Genomic DNA, 22,028 nt, shown 5'->3' on the forward strand with positions numbered 1-22,028 from the left:
AACTCCCTCCCTGACTGTACTGTGGGTGTATCTACACCAACTGTAATGGTTCAAGAAGACAGTTCACCACCACCACCTTTTCAAGGACTATTTGGGATGAGAAATAAATGCTGGCCAGCCAGTGACGTCCACATCCCATGGGTGAATTTTTTAAAAGTATATTATCAATCGCAATGTTACCAGGGACCAATTCTGAGATCCTATTTCTCCCAACCTGAAGGATCGCACAGTAGCAATGCCTCTCCTAACCCTTCACTAACATCCACGCTCCGTTGGCAGCTAATAGGCTCAGCCTCCACCTCCTCCATGTCCTTGACTCTCTTACTCCTTCACAACCCAACCACCAGAGCTCTTCAGGACTCAGGTCTTGTTCTGCACACCCCACTCCTCCCCAGCTTCTGGCCGTTTTTTCAATAATGCCAGATGAGTGAGGCACAGCCTCAGATCCAGCGCAGCAGTGAGAGGGGGATTATCAGGCCCAGGGTAAAGATGCTTCCCAAGTTCCTTCCAAAATACTGCATTGTCCTCCACCAACCCCAGCTTTCCACCATAAGAGATGGAAATATTTCTGCAGCTGTTAATGGAAACTGAATCTGGCTGAAGATTACATTGGAAAAGGGAGGATAAAAAAAGGGTAGAAAGATGGAACCAAAAGAGAAAATGCTGGAAAATCTCAGCAGATCTGGCAGCAAAGCTTTGACAAAGGGTCTTTGGATTGGAAATGTCAGCTCTTTTCTCTCCCTACAGATCTGCCAGATGTGCTGAGATTTTCCAGCGTTTTCTCTTTTGGTTTCAGATTCCAGCACCCACAGTAAAATCTGCTTTTATCCAGGGTAGAAAGATGGAGCTAGATAGAGAAAGTGGAGATAGATGGATAGAAGTGGAAAGCGAAAGAGAGAGAGAGATGGAGAAAGAAAAAGAGAAAGAAAGATAAAGAAATTAAGAAAGATAAAAAATTAAATGTGTTTGAGAGAGTAGGAGATACACAGGAATAAAACAGACAGAGAGAAAGGGGAAAGATCAGGAGGGAAACAGAACAAAGGGGGGGCAGAGGGAAGGTGAATCTAACAGAAATAGGGATATGAAACAAATGAAGAAAGGAGAGAAGAACAAATGAAGAAATACAAGCAGGAAATTTCTTCCAGCTTCCTCAAACTCTGACTGCCTCAGAGCAGTTTCAGAGCTGGGTGGTTAAGGCTCTGATTTAGCTGGACACCACATTAAATGTGCAAATCAGAATCCAATCAGGTTAGCAATTTTAACTACTCCCACCGAAACCTACCAGATACCCAGCTGAGGCTTTGAGACAGAAATAAATCACAACGCTTCTTCTTCCCACATCACTCCCCTTCCCTCCCCAACACCATGCTGAGAGATAGCTGTGCCAGGCAGTGCCCAATGTTCAGCTATCAGCAGCCAGCCCATTTCACACTGGCAGGTGGCTGACAAAATGCTAATTAATTCTGGTTGCAAAAATCAGCCTCCCAGAAAATAAAAATACTGGATGCCATACGCAGCCCATAGTCCCCGACCTCTTTACACTTCCATGTCAACAGAGGACAGAATTCATCAACACACATGCTTCATTGGCACACTACTAAAACACTGCACTCAGACCAGTGTTGGAACCAAACAACATTTACATCTATGTAAATGTCTTTGCGAGGTTCTGGCATAGGGTAATGCTTAACGCAAGAGGTAACCGGAATATTGAACATCAAGGTCAGCACATACAACTTGTAGCACCACTGATTTTCTGGCAGTTGATTTTAATGAACTGAAAATTGAAAATGCTACAACTGGGCAGCACTGACCCCCACTCTGCAATCACAGTACCACAAAATCTATGCTTACAATCAACAGGGTACGCTCATGAATTACTTGTTTCAATTTACTCAACGTCCCTGGGCTTGGCTGGATGCCAGAAACACCAACCACACTTAGTTTGAGCTTTATTTCTCAAATGTCGAGGGCATTTTCAGGGGATACTAAAGTCCTTCACTAAAGTCAGAAAGTTACCTCTAGAATTTGTTTGGGACGTTTACTGGACATCTGGCTGCAGACCAGACTGGTGGAAGGAAGATGTCATCCTTCTCTCATTTAATTGGCAGTCTACAGCTGTACTGAGAATGGGAAATCTCCCACTCTCCTCCTCCAGCTGTGATGAGTTTCATAGAATCCCTACAGTACAGGAGGTGGCTATTCGGCCCATCAAGTCTGTACCGACCACAATCCCACCCAGGCCCTATTCCCGTAACCCCATGCATTTATCCTGCTAATGCCCAAGATACTATGGTCAATTTAGCATGGCCAATCCAACCTAACCCACACATCTTTAGACTGTGGGAGGAAACCCATGCAGACACGGGGAGAATATGCAAACTCCACACAGACAGTGACCTGAGGCTGGAATTGAACCCAGGTCCCTGGTGCTGTGAGGCAGCAGTGCTGACCACTGTGCTGAGTTTGTACACTCTTACCATGCTAACCATGCTATCTATGCATGGGGCTGTGGGGATAGGGCCTAGGTGGGATTGTGGTTGGTGCAGACTTGATGGGCCGAATAGCCTCCTTGTGCATTGGGGGATTCTATGATTCTAACCTGCCTCTTATGAGGATAATCAGTCTCTCAGACCACTTCCCAGAATTCGTAAGCAGTACGGCATTCTCCCGGTTCATTTTCAGAATCCATTTGGGAACTTTCTTACTCTGTTGGCCACCTGGAGATGATTACGGAAGCCCTTGCCCCCACTCTGAGACATTCGATGAGCATATTCCGGAGATGGTCACAATTATGATCAAATGTCTTCCTTGGCTTGCCAATCTGTCATGAATATGCCCAAGTTCCTGATCCACTTTCCAAAATCTTCGATGAAGATGAACAGTCTCACAGCTCACTTACCAGAATTCAAATTAACAACGGAAAGTCATTTAGCCAATGGCAGAGTCAATGAAAATGGTTGAAAGTTTCTCTGAATCCCCCGGGGGCCACCCTCTGAACCATAAGCCATAAGAGCAGAATTAGGCCATTCAGCCCCTTGTGTCTGCTCCGCCATTCAGTCATGGCTGATATTTTTCTCATCCCCATTCTCCTGCTTTTCCCCATAACCCCTGATCCCCTTAATCATCAAACCATCTATCTCTGTCTTAAAGACACTCAATTTACTGGCCTCCACAGCCTTCTGTAGCAAAGAGTTCCACAGATTCACCACTCTCTAGCTGAAGAAATTCTTCCTCATCTCTGTTTTAAAGACTCTTAAAGGGAGACTTAAAGACCCCCTTTAGCCTGAGTTCGTGCCCTCTGGTTCTAGTTTCCCTACTAGTGGAAACATCCTTTCCACTCCACTCTATCCAGGCCCCACAGTATCCTGTAAGTTTTAATAAGGTCCCCCTCCATCCTTCTAAACTCCCAATGAGTATGAACCTCCCTCTCATCTGATACTCAAAACAATTACTGGGCACCATGGCGACATTATTAATGCTTTCTCCTGCTGAATTGCAGAAGGGCTTTGCACTCATAATTTGCCATATGGACATGATCAAGTTATCAGGGAAGGATACTAAACAAAAAACAGAATGAAAGCTGAAGGGAATTCTATTCTTCACACATCATCTTAGAGATAGCTTGAGAATGTCAGTGCTGCAGGGCATCACTTGGACATCATTTGACATTTATTACCCCAAGAAGGGAATAGTGGGTTTTCTTCTTAAATCACTAAAGTTGTGGTTTAATTTCAACTGAGTGGGTGGCACAATGGTTAGCACTGCTGCCTCACAGCATCAGAAACCCGGGTTCAATTCCTGGCTTGGGTCACTGTGTGAAATTTGCATTCTCCCCGTGTCTGCATGGGTTTCCTCTGGGTGCTCCAGTTCCCACCCACAGTCTGAAAGACGTGCTGGTTAAGTGCATGACCCAAACAGAGACCGGAGTAAGGCGACTAGGGGAATTTCACAGTAACCTCATTTCAATGTACACCTTACTTGTGACAAATAGGTAAACTTTAAATAAACTTTTGAGTGGTTTGCTAGGTCACATCAAAGAGCAGTTAAGAGTCACCCACTCTGGTCTGGACCAGGGAGGCACATGTAGGCCAGACCAGATAAGGATGACCAGGTTTCCTTCCCTAAATGGCATCAGTGAACCTGTTTGGTTTTAGTCGGATAATCAGGCTGATGTCATTTTCACTTCTGCTGACATCAGTTCATTTCCAGACTCTTTTTTTTAGAAACTGAATTCAAATTCTAAACTGCTTCCTGAAGCAAGATTGAACCAAACAAAATCACCTTGCAGGCGGGAATGAAAGTTTTAATTTTTTCTTAAATAAAAAGAAAAACATTTTAATGGTGTTATTACCCACCCTGTCCTTTGTCAGATGTTGGGGTGTCACTTCTAGATGTGCTGTTGCTCCGGGGAACATTGCAGCGTGTTGCACATCCCACCAGAGTAATTCCTGCTAGCACCCCTTCTGTTCCACTGGAATCATCCGGATTCATGTCTCCCTCTAAAAATATCTCTCCGGCAGGATAGTCACTCTCGCTCGCAGCTGATACAAAGAGAAAAGGAAAATTCTCATCTTGCCGTATCTACCACAATGTTTTAAAGAAGCTATTAAGACAGCATCCGTGTAGTCGCATGGTTCAGGAGGCTTACCAAGAACTGATTTTTTTTCATCCTCCAGTTAGAATGCTCAGTTTCAACAATTTCCAAAGTGAGAAGTAGGAATGGCCAAATATTCCAAAGAAGTGTAATACACGAGATTTCAAAAAAAAATTGTTCCAAACATGGTCTAGGATTTGCCGGTCCAGCCAAAAGTCCGCTGCCAACCCCTCTGCCCCTCCCCAGTGTCTACAGCTCTAGCCTCAGAATAGCATTCTAACAGTAGCAATGGGGCCGTTTGGTTTCTTGTACAAGCCATCCTGATTGTTGTTTGAGGAGGTTATTGTCACTGCTACTGTTGGACACTGGGTTGAAAGACAACCTGAATTTAACCAATTAGGTCCCTTCAAAGGCATCTCAGAGAGGAATATGTCATTCCTACTCACTGAGCGTAGTACAGCAAGAGTGGACTAGAGTAGGCCAGACCTATTGTAACAAACTGCGTGCCAGATAGAGCTCCAACACATCGTACAGCAACCCCCATCACAATGAGCAGGGAGATCTTACAGCGAACAGTTCCAATTCATGCTACACCTATAACCCATTCCCTATCAGAAAGTAGAGGTCTCCAATCCATCAGCCTGGGCTGCACTTGTCCACAGCTCAATTTTGTCCTCCAGCCAGCCCCATTCCAGATAAATGCACCACTGCTGAACTGTATTATCACTTGTTCTGTAAATGGTCAGGGAAAGCTAGGAGTTGGAGCAGGAGTTCAGTTTCATCCTGAAAAACACATATACAACATCACAGGATCCCTACAGTGCAGGGGTAGACCATTCGGCCCATTGGGTCTGCACCAACTCTCCTAAAGAGCATCTTAACCAGACTCACGCCCACTCTATCCCTGTAGCCCTATGCATTTATCATTGCCAAACCCCTATACATCTTGGAACCCTAAAGAGCAATGTGGCATGGCCAATCCACCTAACCTGCACATCTCTGGAGTACGGGAAGAAACCGGAGCACCTGAAGGAAACCCACGCAGACACGGGGAGAATGTGCAAAGGCCGCACACTCACTCAGTGCTGGAATCGAACCCAGGTCCCTGGCACTGTGAGGCAGCAGTGTTAACCATTGTGCCACTGTGCCACCCTCTGGGGCACTCTCCAGCTAGGCAGCCACCCAGGCCAGTCACACGCATACTGGAAAATTGCAACTATAATTTTCTCTTGGTTTTATTTATTGCAGATGACAGATCGTGGACAAAGTCCTAGGACCCCCTGACATGTGTCAGTCAGGCAAGGTCTCCTGGCTGTTGGGTACGAATTCATAAAATCAGGCCACATAATTCGACCAATTTCTCTGCCTTGCTAACCTGCCATTAGATTTATTTCAACCTATAAAATCTAATCAGCAACAGCAAAGACAAAGAACCCAAAGTTTGTGCTTCAATGCCCCTGTAACAATTTTAATCAGGCAATTGTGGTTGACCTGCATGAATATGAACTCCCAGATTAAGGGCCAAATTAATAGTCCAATCAGGGAGCCCTGTGCTCTGTACTTGAACAGGCGTGTCAGTTCCTCTGGCACCCCAGACGTGGACTGCACACTGAAAGTACTCTGTACAGTATTGTTGGATCTTGCAAAACAGGAACTTTGGTGAAGGAGCTTTCACCTCCGAGGGCTTATTACAGCCTGCTTTCAGAGAGCTGTGAGCTGGGATTATCGAGTTCCTTATCTTTGTTCCTGATACATGTCAAAGACACAGAGATAGAGAATTCAGGCCTGTGTGTGTCCAGAAAATACTTCTCGCGATTCAACTTTTAATGCAATCAACCTGCCTCAAAGGCCACCTTAACGTACAGGAGCAGCCAACTACGTGGACCTCTTACGGCTAACGGGATCATGAGATCTGGGGGAGTGGGGTGGGATGAGATAAGGATATTGAATTTGATTTTTTTGAAGTTTATTTATTGTTGTCACAAGTAGGCTAAGATTAACACTGCAATGAAGTTACTGTGAAAATCCCTTAGGTGCCGCATTCCTGTACACTGAGGGAGAATTTAATGCAGCCAATACACCTAACCAGCACATCTTTCCAACTATGGGAGGAAACCACAGCACCCGAGGAAACCCCGGCAGACACGGGGAGAACACGCAGGCACCACACAGACAATGACGCAAGCCAGGAATCGAACCTGGGTCCCTGGAGCTATGAGACAGCTGTTCTAACCAAGGTGCCACAGTACCACCCCTGATGATCAGTTGTGATTAAAATGAAGAACACAGCAGGCTCAAAGGGCCGAATGACCTACTCCTGCTTCTATTTTCTATGTTAACTACAGTGGCCATCAAGAGACAGACAGTGGTCTGGAACCATTCTGCAACCAAAGCATAATCTGAATATTTTTCTTTACTTTCTGTTCCTAGAAATACCCACATACCCACAAATACCCGGCTGTTGGATAGGCACATGGAGCACTCCAGAATTATAGGGAGGGGATAGCTTGATCTTGGGATTGGACATAGCTCGGCACAACATTGAGGGCCGAAGGGCCTGTACTGTGCTGTAATTTTCTACGTTTCTATAAAACAGAGAAAATAGGAGCAAGAGTAGGTCATATTACTCTTCAAGCCCACTCTGCCATTCATACTGATCATGGCTGATCATCCAACTCAGTAGCTTAATTCCCCCCTTCCCCTCAGAAAGAGGTGGTCCCAGTTGCCTTCATTCATTGAATCATAGAATCCCTATAGTACAGAAGGAGGCCATTTGGCCCATCGAGTGGCCCAACCAGACCCTATTCCCGTAACCCCATATATTCACCCTGCTAATCCCTTGACACTAGGAGGTAACTTAGCATGGCCAAATCAACCTAACCCGCACATCTTTGGACTGTGGGAGAAAATCAGAGCACCCGGAGGAAATCCATGCAGACATAGGGAGAATGTGCAAACTCCACACGGACAGTGACCTGAGGCCATGAATTGAACCCGGGTCCCTTGTACTGTGAGGCAGCAATGCTAACCACTGTGCCACCATGCCGCCCCATTCTTTCTGGTTCCATTCACAACTGCTGAACTAGCAGAGAAAGCAAACGGTCTGAGTAACACACTCTCTCTCTTAACCAACTTCTTCTGAGATTCCTTTTTTAAGGTTCAAAAACAAAATTTGTATTCGTATAGCGCTTTCCAGAACTAGCAAATGTCCCAAACCACTTCACAGCCAATAAAGTACTTTTCAAAATGTAGACACTGTTAATGTGGGAAACACAGCAGCTAATTTGCACTCAGCAAATGTCTCAGCTGAAAGACGGCATCACCAACAATACAGCACACCCCTGGCACTATGAGCCTTGATTTTTGTACTCGAGTCCTGGAGTGGGACTTGAATCGAGAACCATGTGATTCAGAGGCCAGAGCTGACTGGAACTGTCAACAGTTCACAGGAAAGGCCTTCAGTTAAAACGACTCCCCAGGAGAACAGCCTTGTCACACCCTAACAGCATCAGCCATATGTAGGGACCAACCTTGGTTTTAAGAAAATATTACCATGGCCCGCATGTGGAGACAGAAAAGTTCAAATGTTCAGCTTTACAAATGACAATCAGTAAACACTATTTATAAAGCGTTTGTAGATTTGTAAAACCTAACGTACAGATGAAACAATCGGCAAGATATTCTGCTTGTACATATGCCCAATGGATCATGTTAAAGTCCAACAGGTTTACTTGGAATCACAAGCTTCCGGAGCACTGTTCCTTCATCAAGTGAGGAGGAATTTAGCATGGCCAATGCACCTAGCCAGCATGCCTTATGGACTGTGGGAGGAAACTGGAGCACTCGGAGGAAACCCATGCAGACACATGGAAAACATGCAAACTCCACTCATCTGATGAAGGAGCAGCGCTCCAAAAGCTCATGATTCCAAATAAACCTGTTGCACTTTAACCTGGTGTCGTTAGACTTCTTATCATGCCCACCTCAGTCCAACATCTCCACATCAGCCGGCATCTCCACATTATAATGAATATTGTTGCAACATGTCCCTAACATTACTTTTACTCCAGTTGTCCTGATTGGGTAGACTCATCGCTGCAAAGTATGGATTCAGTACTGAACATTTGAATTCACTTACCGGGGACACTGGTGATACACAGGACATGAGCATTGCACACTATAAACTGGTCCATAATGGTGCCAGGCTGGTTGGCATCAATGATCACAATTTTACTGGTGGAGTGAGTGCTTGTGCAGATCCAAACACGACTTGAGACGTCCTCTGCACTGTGAACCTTGAGAAAGAAATCGCAAAAAAGAATTGACCCAGCACAAACACCAGAAACTCAGTGAAGAAGGTGATGAGCTACAAACCAATTTGATTTATTATTGTCGCAAAAGAAAAGGGCAGCACGGACAAGTTGGGCCGCAAGGCCTGTTTCCATGCTATATATTTCTATGACTGTATGTATTGGTATACAGTGATTGTTTCTTGCATGCTATGCAGACAAAGCATACCATACACAGGGAAGGAAACGAGAGTGCAGAATGTAGTGTTACAGTCATATCTAGGGTGTAGACAAAGATCAGCTTAATATGAGATAGGTAAAACTGACAACAAACACTTACACTGGGGAAGTGTTATTAAATAATATATCGATAACTGGCAAAATTGCATCTATGTAGCAGTAACTGTTGCCTTGCTGAGATCTGCCATTTACTATTTATTTATTTGTCACAACTAGGCCTACATTAAACTGCAACGAAGTTACTGTGAAAATCTTCTAGTCGCCACACTCCGGCACCTGTTCAGATACACTGAGAGTGAAGTTAGCATGTCCAATGCACCTAACCAGCATGCCTTTCGAATTGTGGGAAGAAACCGGAGCACCCGGCGGAAACCCACGCAGACACAGAGAGAACATGCAAACTCCACACAGACAGTGACTGAAGCTGGGAACTGAACCCAGTTACCTGGAGCCATGACGCAGCAGTGCAAACCACTGTGCGTCCATGCCACCCCATTCTTTATAGCAGAAATAATTTACTTGGTGCTTTACATAACGTCAGGACAGTTCAAAGAGTTTTACAACCAATGAAGGACTTTTGAAGCATAATCACTCTTCTAAAGTAAGAAACATAGCAACTAATGTGAATACAACAGGGTCACTTAAACAACACCGAGATAATGATTGCAAAATCGGTTTTAGGTTCTGATGAACGATCATCAACCTGAAACATTAACTCTCCGCAGCTGCTGTACCCCATGGTGAGTATTTCTAAAATTTTGTTTCTTTTTTACTTGTTAGGTTTTTTCAGAGGACGTTTACATCGCTGTGGATCTGTAGTCACACGGAGGCCAGGCAGATTTCCTGGACATGAGTGAACCAGATGGATTTTTTTTTACAACAATCAACAACGGTTTCAGTCACCAGTAGATTCTTAATTCCAGATTTTTACTGAATTCAAATTTCACTATTGGCCACGGTAGGATTCGAACCAAAGTCTCCAGAGCATTACCCTGGGTCTCTGGATTACTAATCCAGTGACAATACCACTAACCCACTGCCTCCCCATGTTTTTAGACAGGGTTGCCCTCTTCCTCGATACCAGTCAAAGAACTCCGTTCACTTCGTTCATTCTGCAGTGCTATGTTCTTAATGTCACCCCTTGTGAAAATCAGTGTTCTTATCTGCCACACATACCTTTAGATTACTGTCCTGTTATCCCGAATTTCATTTAGGTTGTGAAACTACGGAATTCGCTACCCCAAAGTGCCAGGGACACTGGGACAGTGAGTAAATTTGAGGAGGAGTTGGACAGATTTTTCATTGGTAATGGGTTGAAGGATTATGGGGGAAGGCAGGAAAATGGGGATGAGGAGCATATCAGCCATGATCGAATTGCAGAACGGAGTCGATGGACCAAATGGTCTAATTCTGCATCTATATCTTATGAATTTACCTTCTTGATTTTATCAGGAGAGCTGTGGCTGCTGCTGTTCTTCCCATCCTTCTCCGTGTCGGTGGTTAGGGGATCACAGCTCCGCGAGCGGCCCAGTTCATTCCCGTTATCTATTCGTTGTGGCTTCCAGCCGGTTAAATCCACACCAGCAGCACACCAAAGCTGTGAGGATCATAAATGTAATAACCATCATGAGAAATACCAGATCAAACAACTCCAGACTTATACTGGGCGCAGAACGTCTGATGCCTATGAGAGGTTTTTTTTTATTCTTTCATGGGATGTGGACGTTGCTGTCAAGACCAGTAATTGTTGCCCAACCCTAATTGCACTCGAATGAGTGACTTGCTAGTGGCCACTCCAGAGCAGTTAATAATCAACCACATTGCTGTGGATCTGGAGTCACCTGTAGGTCAGACCAATGTCCTGCCCAGGAGGCCAGAAGGGAAATATATATCTACATAATTTGGCTATCTTATAATTTTCTTTCTCAAAAATGGACAAATCTTTATCCTGACAGACCTGAATAGCCATGATTGAATTCAAATTCCACTAGCTGCTGCAGTGGGATTTGAACCCGTGTCCCCAGGGCACCAGCCAGGACCTTAAGATTACTAACCCAGTGACAGTACCACAATGCTACCAAAAAGTTCCACTAAGTGCTTCTTAACAAGTGGTTTGAATGATGACTTGGTCCCTTCGACGGGTCTCATCTATTCATGAAGATTCAATACATCTGCTGCAGACTGGGATATACTTTACCAAAGCAGCAACTCAGGAAGCTGGTTTTAGGATAGGGTTTACATTATTTGAACATTGATAAAAAGTGAGGCACATTGCCAAAGCTTTCATTTCTTGCATTATTCAGGATAAAAATACAAAACTTCAAATGCTCACAATTCATACTGCATAGGAAAAGGGTGCTGATTTGTTTTGACATTTTACATCCTCCTTCCAGCTGCTCTCAGAACTTGCATAATCAGATCATTATCTGTATTGTGTTGCAAAAGATTGCACACTATGCAGGGAAATCATGCTCTCTCTTTGGGTAGTGTTTCACTACTCGCACTGTGCTAACGTCCACTGAAATTCCCAGTTTGGGCTCAACTTCATCCGTAGATGTCTTTCATGGATTGTTAACGATGTCATCAAGTAAAATGGGCATAAAAGATACAGGCACTTTCAAATCCATCTTTTCTGTACAGAAACTGAAGGACCATCATCTTGTTTTATGCCTTACTCTGGTGCGCAAATAAGATAACAGGCTACATGTGATACAGTTTTGTAAAAATGTCGCTCAAATTGACTATAGAATATTACTTTTTTTTATTCATTTGTGGAATATGGGCAACACTGGCTGGCCAGCATTTACAGTCAATTCCTAATTGCCCTTGAGCTGAGTGGCTTATGAGACCATTTCAGAGGGCAGTTGAGAGTCAACCTCACTGCCATGGCTCTGAAGACATATGTAAGCCAGACTAGGTAAGGGCAGCAGATTCCATAAAGGACATTAGTGAACCAGTTAGGTTTTACCGACAATTGACAATGTTTTCACGGTCATCAGTAGATTCTTAATTCCAGATTTTTTTTACTTAATTCAAATTCCTCCATCTGCCATAGCAGGATTCGAACCCGGGTCCCCAGAACATTAGCTGAGTTTCTGGATTAATAGTCTAGCGATAATACCACTATGCCATCACCTCCCCTTTAGACTGTAGGCACAAAATGTTACAACAGGAGAAAATTCAGTCCTTTCAAACTTACTGTAGTAAGGTTCACAGGCTTAGTAGAAAAATCCATGTGCCAGCATTGTAGCATAACTTCATGAAAAAATATTGGGCAGCACAGTGGTTAGCACTGCCGTCTCACAGCACATGGGACCTGGGTTCAATTCTGGCCTCAGGTCACTGTCTGTCATTTCTGTGTGTGTTTCCTACCAGGGCTCTGGTTTCCTCCCACAATCAAAAAGCAGTGCGGGTTAGGCTGATTGACTATGCTAAACTGACACTACTGTCTGTCGGATTAGCAGGATACATATGTGGGGTTTCAGGAATAGAGCCTGGGTGAGATTGTGGTCGGTATAGACATGATGAGCTGAATGGCCTCCTTCTGTATTGTGGGTTTCTATGAAGATGTGTAGGTTAGAGTGATTAGAGGGGTAAATACATGGACTATGAGGACAGGGCTTGGGTGGGGTGCTCTGTTGGAGAGTTGGTGCACACATGATGGGCCAAATAGCTTCCCTCTGCACTGTAGGAATTCTATGATTCTATAGCATGAGAAGTGTATTTGTATTGTCGCATTGTTTCTTCAAGAAATGTGGCTACAAATCTCACTGGATAGTTTTGGAAATGGGAATTCCAAGTGTAGGAAAAGAGGTTTGTACGCAAGTTTGAATAATGGCATCAAAAAACTAAAGAGCACACAACGGGCAGAATTTTACCGGCACGTCTCCCAAGTTTCGCACAATCCCGCCCGAGGCTAACGGAGAATGCCGTACTCCAAGCCAAGCCTGCCCCTGGAACCAGAGCTGGCATGCCGGTAAAATTCTGGCCGATCCTGTGGGTTACTTTGGCAACGCAACCTTGAGCTGACAGTAAGCTTGCAGGCTTCTAGCACTGCTGATCCCATGCAACATAACAATCCATCACTTAACTAACTTTGGTATCATAGAATTTCTTAGCAGAAGTCAGTATTAACAGATTAGCACTGAAATGGGTTCTACTAAGTTCTGATCATTGGAACCTCTCTTTGCTTTTACCTTCATGGTTGGATCTTTTGCAACCAACGGACGGCAGTAGACTGGAATAGGGACATTCTTCATACGATTATCTTCTTGGCTGCCATTTGGACTCAACTAGATTAAGAATAAGGGCATAATTCACTTTTCAATAAAGTTAAACTGTTGCATTCTCACATTATAAGGTATGCAAATACATCCACACAAATGTTTTGTATGTCATTCTTCAGGGGGAAGATGCAGTGAGCCAGAAGTGAACAAAATAATTTGGACCTGTAATGTCCTAACTATGTCAGCAGTTGTGGGTTTTAAACAGAAAGAAAATATATTGTTTACACATGTAGATTAATTGTAACACCAAACAGGTTTATTGAAAGATATTCTCGGTTCTGAAACTAAAACGAGAACAGCAGCCTGTGCAACATCCTAATGATATCACCATCAAATCATGTGATCTGCTCTCAAAGTAATCATGCAACTACTTAAATATATAGCATCAAGTTGAGATCTTTGACCTTAGTCGGGGTATTCCCTGGCCTTTCATACATTCAAATGAATTTGCGCAAAGAGGAGATATTAGGGGTGGAAAGAGGATGAGGTGGGTGAAAAATGAGGAGCAAGTTAGAATCTCAAAAAATATATTCATTATCTCTTTCTAGCTGAGCTCATCCTGTTCTCCTTTTTAGCTTTATCTCTCCAGACCGTTCCATACTCCCTTTTTGCAGCGCACAGCTGTACAGTACAGAGCAGCCAGTTATATTGGAAGGAGGACTGGGTGGGGTATACTGTACTACTCCTCTCAAAGCATCCCAATATTAAAACCTCAGAACATGAATTCCATTACAACACTGGTGGCAGTACAGATCACATTGTCCTGTCCATGGAGGTAGCACAGTTGGGCCAGGCACTAAGGCTGAAAGGTACAATGTGGAGATGCTGGCATTGGACTGGGGTGGGTACAGTAAAAAGTCTCACAACGCCAGGTTAAAGTTCAACAGGTTTGTCTGGAACCACAAGCTTTCTGAGCGCTGCTCCTTCATCAGGTTAGTGGAGATAGATTTAAGAACATAAGAACATAAGAAATAGGAGCAGGAGTAGGCCATCTAGCCCTTCGAGCCTGCCCCGCCATTCAATAAGATCATGGCTGATCTGTCGTGGCTCAGTTCCACTTTCCCGCCCTCTCCCCATAACCCTTAATCCCCTCTCTTATCAAGAACCCATCAACCCGCTTCTTAAAAATATTTAGCGAGGCAGCCTCCACCACTTCAACGGGCAGAGAATTCCAGAGATTCACCACCCTTTGAGTGAAGAAGTTCCTCCTCAACTCCGTTCTAAACCGCCTCCCCTTTATCTTGAGGCTGTGCCCCCTAGTCCTACTGTCTTTTTTCACAAACATAGCATATATAGTATTTATATAGGTACCTGAAAAGACTGGCATGCCAAACATTATCTTGCAATTATGTCTTTATCTATATATGCCGAGTTTGTGAAACCTATCTCTCCACTCACCTGATGAAGGAGCAGCGCATAGAAAGCTTGTGTTACCAAATAAATCTACTGGACTTTAACCTGATATTGAGACTTCTTGGTGAAAGGTACATCCTTGGTCTCACAAAAGGCTTTCTTGGTTTATCAAATAAGGGCATCAGCACTGGCTGTCAGAGGCGAAAGAAATCACTGGATTATCTAGAGAAACAAGCAATATACAGAGTATGATTCTGTCCCCATGGTCACAGGCTGCTAGACATTCACACAGTGATAACCCTTTCGATTCATGAAGAGTTGTAATAGAGGCGAAAGGGCATCCATGGTGATAGATGTACAAACGTGAATAGAGCAAAGGCAGTCATGATTTCACAGCTGGCCTAAGGAGATGAATACCCTACTCCTGTACCAGACAAAGCATAATCATAGGATATTCCTCTGTGCAATACCTTAACAAGTATTAATCCTTTGAAAGTGCCAGAAAGCAGATTATCGCATGATTGTTTGGTAGGACAGAGCTTAAAAGAGACATGTTGTTGAAGCTTTCTGTCTTGCACTCATCAGGACAGATATAAGAATGCCAAATCTCAAAAGGAGCAACATTTTACATCTCATGAGAAAAGGGCTCTTCGGGATGAGTGCAAGGTAGAAAGCTTCAACAGCACATCTTTTTTTCCAGCAACACACAAACGAATGTCAGAACAGAAGTTAATAGTGAACTGGATGATCAAATCAAAAAGGAAACCACCTTCTGCAGCAGTTGTAACACCAGCAGATCCCAGCAAGAGTTAAAGAGACATACATACGATCACTTCAGGTGTAATCTAATACTTCAGAAAACCAGCATGCCTGCAGTACTGAGATTATAATGACAGACTACCTAGAGGACTTGTGTGGAAATAATAGGAGAAAAGAACGAGGATGGTTGAATTGTCAGTGGTTTGAGGAGAGGGATAGATTGGACTTTTGAAGTGGTTTGATAAAGTTTTTAAATGTTTATTTATTGATGTCACAAGTAGACTTACGTTAACACTACAATGAAGGTACTGTGAAATTCCCCTAGTCATCACAGTCCGGTTCGGGTGCACTAAGGGAGAATTTAGCACAGCCAATGCACCTTAAATTTTATTTATTAGTCATTAGTAAGGCTTATATTAATACTGAAATGAAGTTTCTGTGAAATTCCCCTAATCACCATAGTCCAGCACCTGTTCAGGTCAACGCACCTAACCAGCACGTCTTTCAGAATCCATATTGTTACATAACCTAATTTCTCAAAAATGTTACTGTCAGCAATTGGGACTAGCTTAGCGGTTAAAAAGGGGGGTGGCATCAACAAGTTGGGCTAAAGGGCCTGCTTCCATGCTGTAAATCTCTATGATTCTATGAGATCTGGGTTTCAAGAGTTGTATAGCGTATTCTGAATCACCAGTCCAGAACGTTCAAGTCTCAGAGCCAGAATCGTGTAAGAGGATATAAAGTGGAGATATGGTGTGCTGTTTCAGACTGTACCTGTTTGTACTTTGCTGGGAGACTCCAGCCACACGCCTGTAGTCTTCCGTCGTCATTCCTGACATGGTCCCTCACCTGTCGGTACTGTTCACGTTTGAGTTCCCGCCGAGCAGTCGATGTACAATCACTGGGAGGAAAAGCAAATACAGTCACCACGCTGTCCAATGCAAGTCGGAGAAAACGTCACTTGAATGCGTGGACGAGAATAGAGATCCAAGTGGCTGTGAGTTTAAACCTACCCCGAACTACGATTGCATTTCTTTTGTGATCTGAACATCCCAATTCTTTTCAAAAGGTGCATGTTCAGCCTCACTACATAAACATTTAAGATAAGGTACTGTTACAAAAAGGAGGTTCCTGATGATAGGCCATTGACCGGAAACATTTGCTCTGTTCCTGTCTAAAAATTGGTTAATGATGTTAGAGTGTAACCAGTGACAATTTTGCATTGTATGTAGTGTGACCAATTAACAAGCTGTAAGGGTCAGTTGACCCAGTAAACCATGACAAAATGATGTGATGGTCAGCTGACCAGCTGACTCATTATAAATAAGAACCTGTTGGAAATTGTGGGAACTTGGATCGGTCCAGGACAAAGCCCCAAGTTTGGAGTAATAACGTTTCTTTATTAAACCCTTTCTTTGATTATAAGTTGGAGTAAGTTTTGTTATATTTTTATTGGCTGCATTTGAAAAGTTCCTTCCTAAGGAAACAAAGGACCTGTTTAGTGACTAAAACATATACGATTCTGAGGGGTTTTTGACAAGGTGAATGTGGAGAGGATGTTTCCTCTCGTGGGAGAATCCAGAACAAGGGGGTCACTGTTTAAAAATAAGGGGTCGCCCACTTCAGAGATGAGAATTTCTTGTCTTCAAAGGTCACAAATCTGTGGAACTCCCTGCCTCAAAAGGTAATGGAAGCAAAGTCTTTGAATGTTTTCAAAGCAGAGTTAGATAGATTCTTGACAAACATAGGGGTGGAAGGTTATGGAGCGGGCAGGCAGGAAGTTACAGTCAGATCAGCTACAATCTTATTGAATGGTGGAGCAGGCTTGAAGGGTCGAGTGGCCTATGCCTGCTCCTAGTTGTAGGTTTGTATCTTGCATTTTCCAGCATTTCTTTTACAGATTTCCAGCATCTGCAGCATTTTGCTTTTGTTTCACTTTCTGACACTTCATCTTAAACACCGTAATAAGTCTCACAACACCAGGTTAAAGTCCAACAGGTTTGTTTGGAATCACAAGCTTTTGGAGCACTGCTCCTTCATCAGATAATTGAAGAACAGGCAGCGCTCCGAAAGCCCGTGATACCAAATAAACCTGTTGAACTTTAATCTGGCGTTGTGAGACTTTTTACTGTGCCCACCCCAGTCCAATGCTAGCATCTCCACATCATGGCTACCACTGACATCTTAAACTTCATCATACTTACCAATATTTCTAAAATACCCAAGACTTTCAGCTGGACATGTGATGCCTCATTAGCACTGCAATACAATAAAATTGGGCCAAATTTTGAACTGGATGGCACCAGCCATTCATTAAGCTTTCACCTCCCCCACAGATTTTCTGAGGGTTTCTACCCTGGGAACTCCTATCAGCCAACCATCCAAAAGATCGGCAGCTTCAAGCAGGCAATAGGGAAAGCGACTCCTTAACTAATTAGATTTTAAAAATGTTAATAAGCACTCAGAGTCTCAATTAGGAAGTGCCAATTTGAATACTGAATTAAATATGAAGTCAGGTACAGAGAGCAAAATGAGATGGAAAGAAATGTTGGACTAAAGGATCAGAATTATTAGGTAAAATCGCTAACAACAATTAAAATGTGAATGAATGAGACTCCACATCTGTAAAATGTATTTTAAGTGCCAGGTAGGTTGTATGGCAGTAATAAAAATTGATCACACCTCTAAATGGGTGCTTACACAGTAATGGGCATAATGTAAGTTTTTTCTGGAGTACTCCGTACTTATTGATCACGCAAGTCCAGCAACCGCACAGCATTTTGTATATTTATGGTTGGGGGTGGGGGGGCTCTCTCGCTCAGGCAAGACCAGAAATTCCTGCCCGAGGTCACCGGAAATTTCCATTGTCAGACCCTCGCCCGCTCTGATTCCGTGGCAGGCGACATGGAAGTTCTGGCCTGTAAGAAGGAGTTAAATTTCACTCTTGGGGCTTAAGGCATCAAAGGATTTAGGACAGAAGGCAGAATCAGACTATCAAAGAGCCATGATTATAATAAATAGTGGATCAAACTTAATGGCCTGTTCCTGTTCCTATTTTCTATGTTTCTATGACAGCAATTCCAGGATTTCAGCATTTACGTTTGACTCAAAGAATCCTTACAGTGCAGAAGGCCATTTGGACCATCGGGCCTGCACCGACAACAATCCCACCCAGGCCCTATTCCCATAACCCCATGTATTTATCCTGCTGATTTCCCCTGACACTAAGGGACAATTAGCATGGCCAGTCCACCTAAGCTGCACATCTTTAGACTATGGGAGGAAACCCGAGCACCAGGAGGAAACCCACGCAGACATGGGGAGAATGTACAAACTCCACATGGACAGTGACCACATAGACAGGAACCTAACCCAGGTCCCTGGCGCTGTGAGACAGCAGCGTTAAACACTATGCCACCGTACAGTTCAGAAGAACATTTTGGGCTCCACAAAGAAGGGAAGATAACTTGCCTCCATTTGGCCTTATCCCAGCAGTTCCTGATTCGATAAGCCATATTAGGCACAGTTAAAATTGCAGTGAGTCCAATGCGTAAAAGAATTTAACTGAAATTTAAGTGAAACTCCAAAAGCCTCAGCTGACCCACAGTAAAACCAAACCCAGGCATTAGGGCCATTACTACTGTGTGAAAAACATTAAAAGTATTAACGATCTGGCAGACATTGTAGGATATCCTTCATCCTAAACCAACCACAGCCCATTGTATTGAATCTCAACACCAGCAAAGTTCAATGTGTTCCTTTGCCTAGATCATACAATGATGTACACATGCTCTTGTCTCAACAATGACTAACTTCAATATCCATTTTTAATATCTTTCCTTAAAAGATCTTGCAGGAAATGTACAATGACAACTTCAGGGCACATCTTGCAATAATAATGTTAGAAAATTTCAAGGATATGTTCATACTGGCTGCTCCCTTGACTGATATTCCCAATTTTCCCCATGAAGCATGACTTACTTTAATACCAAAGTAAACTACCACATGTATAATCTAATTTGGTGGATGGAAAACGGTTGGTCATACACAGGTCCGCAATGTTGCTAGTGTGTTTTAATAGTGCGGATAATTCGCCATCAATAAACACAAGTGGTAGATAGCAACCAGACTACTAGGATTTTGAAACTGTAGCATAAATTGGACAGACTAGGGTGTTGGTGAAAGAGAGAATTCCCCATTCTAAGCGTTTTGTATGGTACAAGGAAAACATTAGTTCAAGAATTTGCAGAGATGTTGCCACCTTAAAATTAAGGGTTGTTCGATCAGTGAGACCAGGCATATTGATACATCGACCGACAGCTACAGAGCACACCAGCATATCTGCAATGGACTTCCATCACTGCAGACCTTCTAGGTTGTGATCAAATTCCTGTTTAAAATTATCCTGCACAAAACACTAGTGGGAATTTTAAAACACAGAGGCGAGTTGGGCTCGACTAAATTTGAAATTAAATTAAAAAATCTATACCACAATGTCAAACTGACTACCTTGGGTCTTTACATTGGGAAGGCAGGGGTGGTCAACGGGCAGGAACGAACTCACCCCCAAGACCAACATGGGCAATCTGAATATGATTTGTAGATTCCACTGTGTCTCAGATCCCGGAAAAGCGGAAATAGTTATGTTGGACCAAAACAGAAAAGTGCTGGAAAATCTTAGCAGTTCTGACAGCATCTGTGGAGAGAGCGTAGAGCCAATGTTTTGAGTCTGAATGACCCTTTGTCAGAGCTGAAAGGAAAAGGAGTCAGCAGAGATTTATACTGTGAGGGTTTCCAGGATTTTTTGTTTCAGATTCCAGCATTCGCAATCTTTTGTCTTTATCTTAGTTATGTTGGAGTTGGGCTTCAGATTTTAAAAATGGTACCATTTGACCCAAGCCCAATCTACCAGTTATTGTGTACTAAAATTCCCTCCAATGTCTTGTAAGAGACATTTTTGAACAGAGAACTGATCACAAAGAGGGGGCCATATCCAGAAGACCTGAAAGTCTTGTCCTCATGAACTCAGAAGACAAACAAAGAAGAGCGTCTAGGGTTAATAAACTTCCCTGGGTGCTTTGGTAAGAGCAAAGTATACTGTCTTAATAAACCAGATACGTTGCAGCAGTGACGACTTAACTCATTTCATATTTTCAATTGACCGCGAATCATAATTTTTGTCAAAAAATGGCTGGAATGGTTCTTACCAGCCTTAAGAACCGTCTTAGTTTTAAAGGTGAACAGACATCTCGACCATGTGGGCCGAAGGGCCTGTTCCTATACTGTATGGTTCTATATTCCATGTTCCACAAACTATGCTAAAATTCACAGCCTCAGAAACCAAGACAAAACCAGGTAGATTAGAGTGAAGACTGGCCCTCACAAACTCCCAACTAATTTGTTGCCAAACTGTACTTTAATGTCACTCTACAACGCCCACTGATCATTAACAACGTACTGAGCATTATTATCCATGAGGCACCGCGCATCACACAGAGGCTAAGGTGCTCAAAAGCTGCCTGCATTCTTGGATCCCCCAACAGCCTAAATGGTCAAAATCCCCAACTTTGACCCTAACCCTGTTAAAGCCCCAAGGAGCTGATATGCCGTACACTTGTTCATTATCTGTGTCTGGTTTCTTCTCCTCCTTAGGCACTTTCTGTCTACAAAAAGAAAACATAAATTTCAAATTAACAAAACGTACATAATGGAAAACAAAAATACACACTTCTCGAAAAGAAAGATTGTCTGCAAGAGCTCATGCTATTAGAGATGGAACTTAATTATTTAAAATAACTGTGCCCCCTTATGCAATAGGCCTAAAGTTCACAGAATCCTACAGCGCAAAGGAGGCAAATTCAGCCCATCAAGTTTGCACTGACCACAATCGCACCCAGGCCCCATCCCCATAAAGTCATGCCTTTATCCTGCTAACCCCTGACAATCAGGGGCAATCTAGCATGGCCAATCCATCTAACCCACACATCTTTGGACACTGGGAGGAAGCCGGAGCACCCAGAGGAAACCCACGCAGATAGAACATAGAACATAGAACATTACAGCGCGGAACAGGCCCTTCGGCCCACAATGTTGCGCCGACCAGTCTTATTTTTGAAAAAAAACATTGACCCACTAATCTAAACCAATCCCTTTTCGTCCATAAACCTATCCACCAATCTCTTAAACGCCCCCAAACTAGGCGCATTTACAACTGCAGCAGGCAGGGCATTCCAGTCCCTCACCACCCTCTGGGTAAAGAACCTGCCCCTGACATCCGTCCTATAACTACCCCCCCTTAATTTAAAGCCATGCCCCCTCGTGCTAGCTTTCTCCATCCGAGGAAACAGGCTATCACCATCCACCCTATCTAAACCTCTAATCATCTTATATGTTTCTATAAGATCCCCTCTTAGCCGCGTTCTTTCCAGTGAAAACAACCCCAAATCCCTCAGTCTCTCCTCATAGGACCTCCCCTGCATACCAGGCAACATCCTGGTAAACCTC

At 43.5% G+C, this 22,028-nt stretch overlaps 1 protein-coding gene across 1 annotated transcript in view; it reads right to left on the reverse strand.

Moving 5' to 3' along the window:
* The window catches only part of mapk8ip3 (mitogen-activated protein kinase 8 interacting protein 3), a 237,498-nt gene that overhangs the window by 48,996 nt on the left and 166,474 nt on the right, over positions 1–22,028 (reverse strand). The window contains 5 exon segments of the mRNA XM_080206983.1: positions 4,359–4,544; positions 8,736–8,892; positions 10,562–10,723; positions 13,323–13,418; positions 16,299–16,425. Coding sequence (XP_080063109.1) covers positions 4,359–4,544; positions 8,736–8,892; positions 10,562–10,723; positions 13,323–13,418; positions 16,299–16,425 — 728 coding nt within the window.

Source organism: Carcharhinus amblyrhynchos, chromosome 18, assembly GCF_965287045.1.
Source record: "Carcharhinus amblyrhynchos chromosome 18, sCarAmb.v2.hapA, whole genome shotgun sequence".
Taxonomy (NCBI): domain Eukaryota; kingdom Metazoa; phylum Chordata; class Chondrichthyes; order Carcharhiniformes; family Carcharhinidae; genus Carcharhinus; species Carcharhinus amblyrhynchos.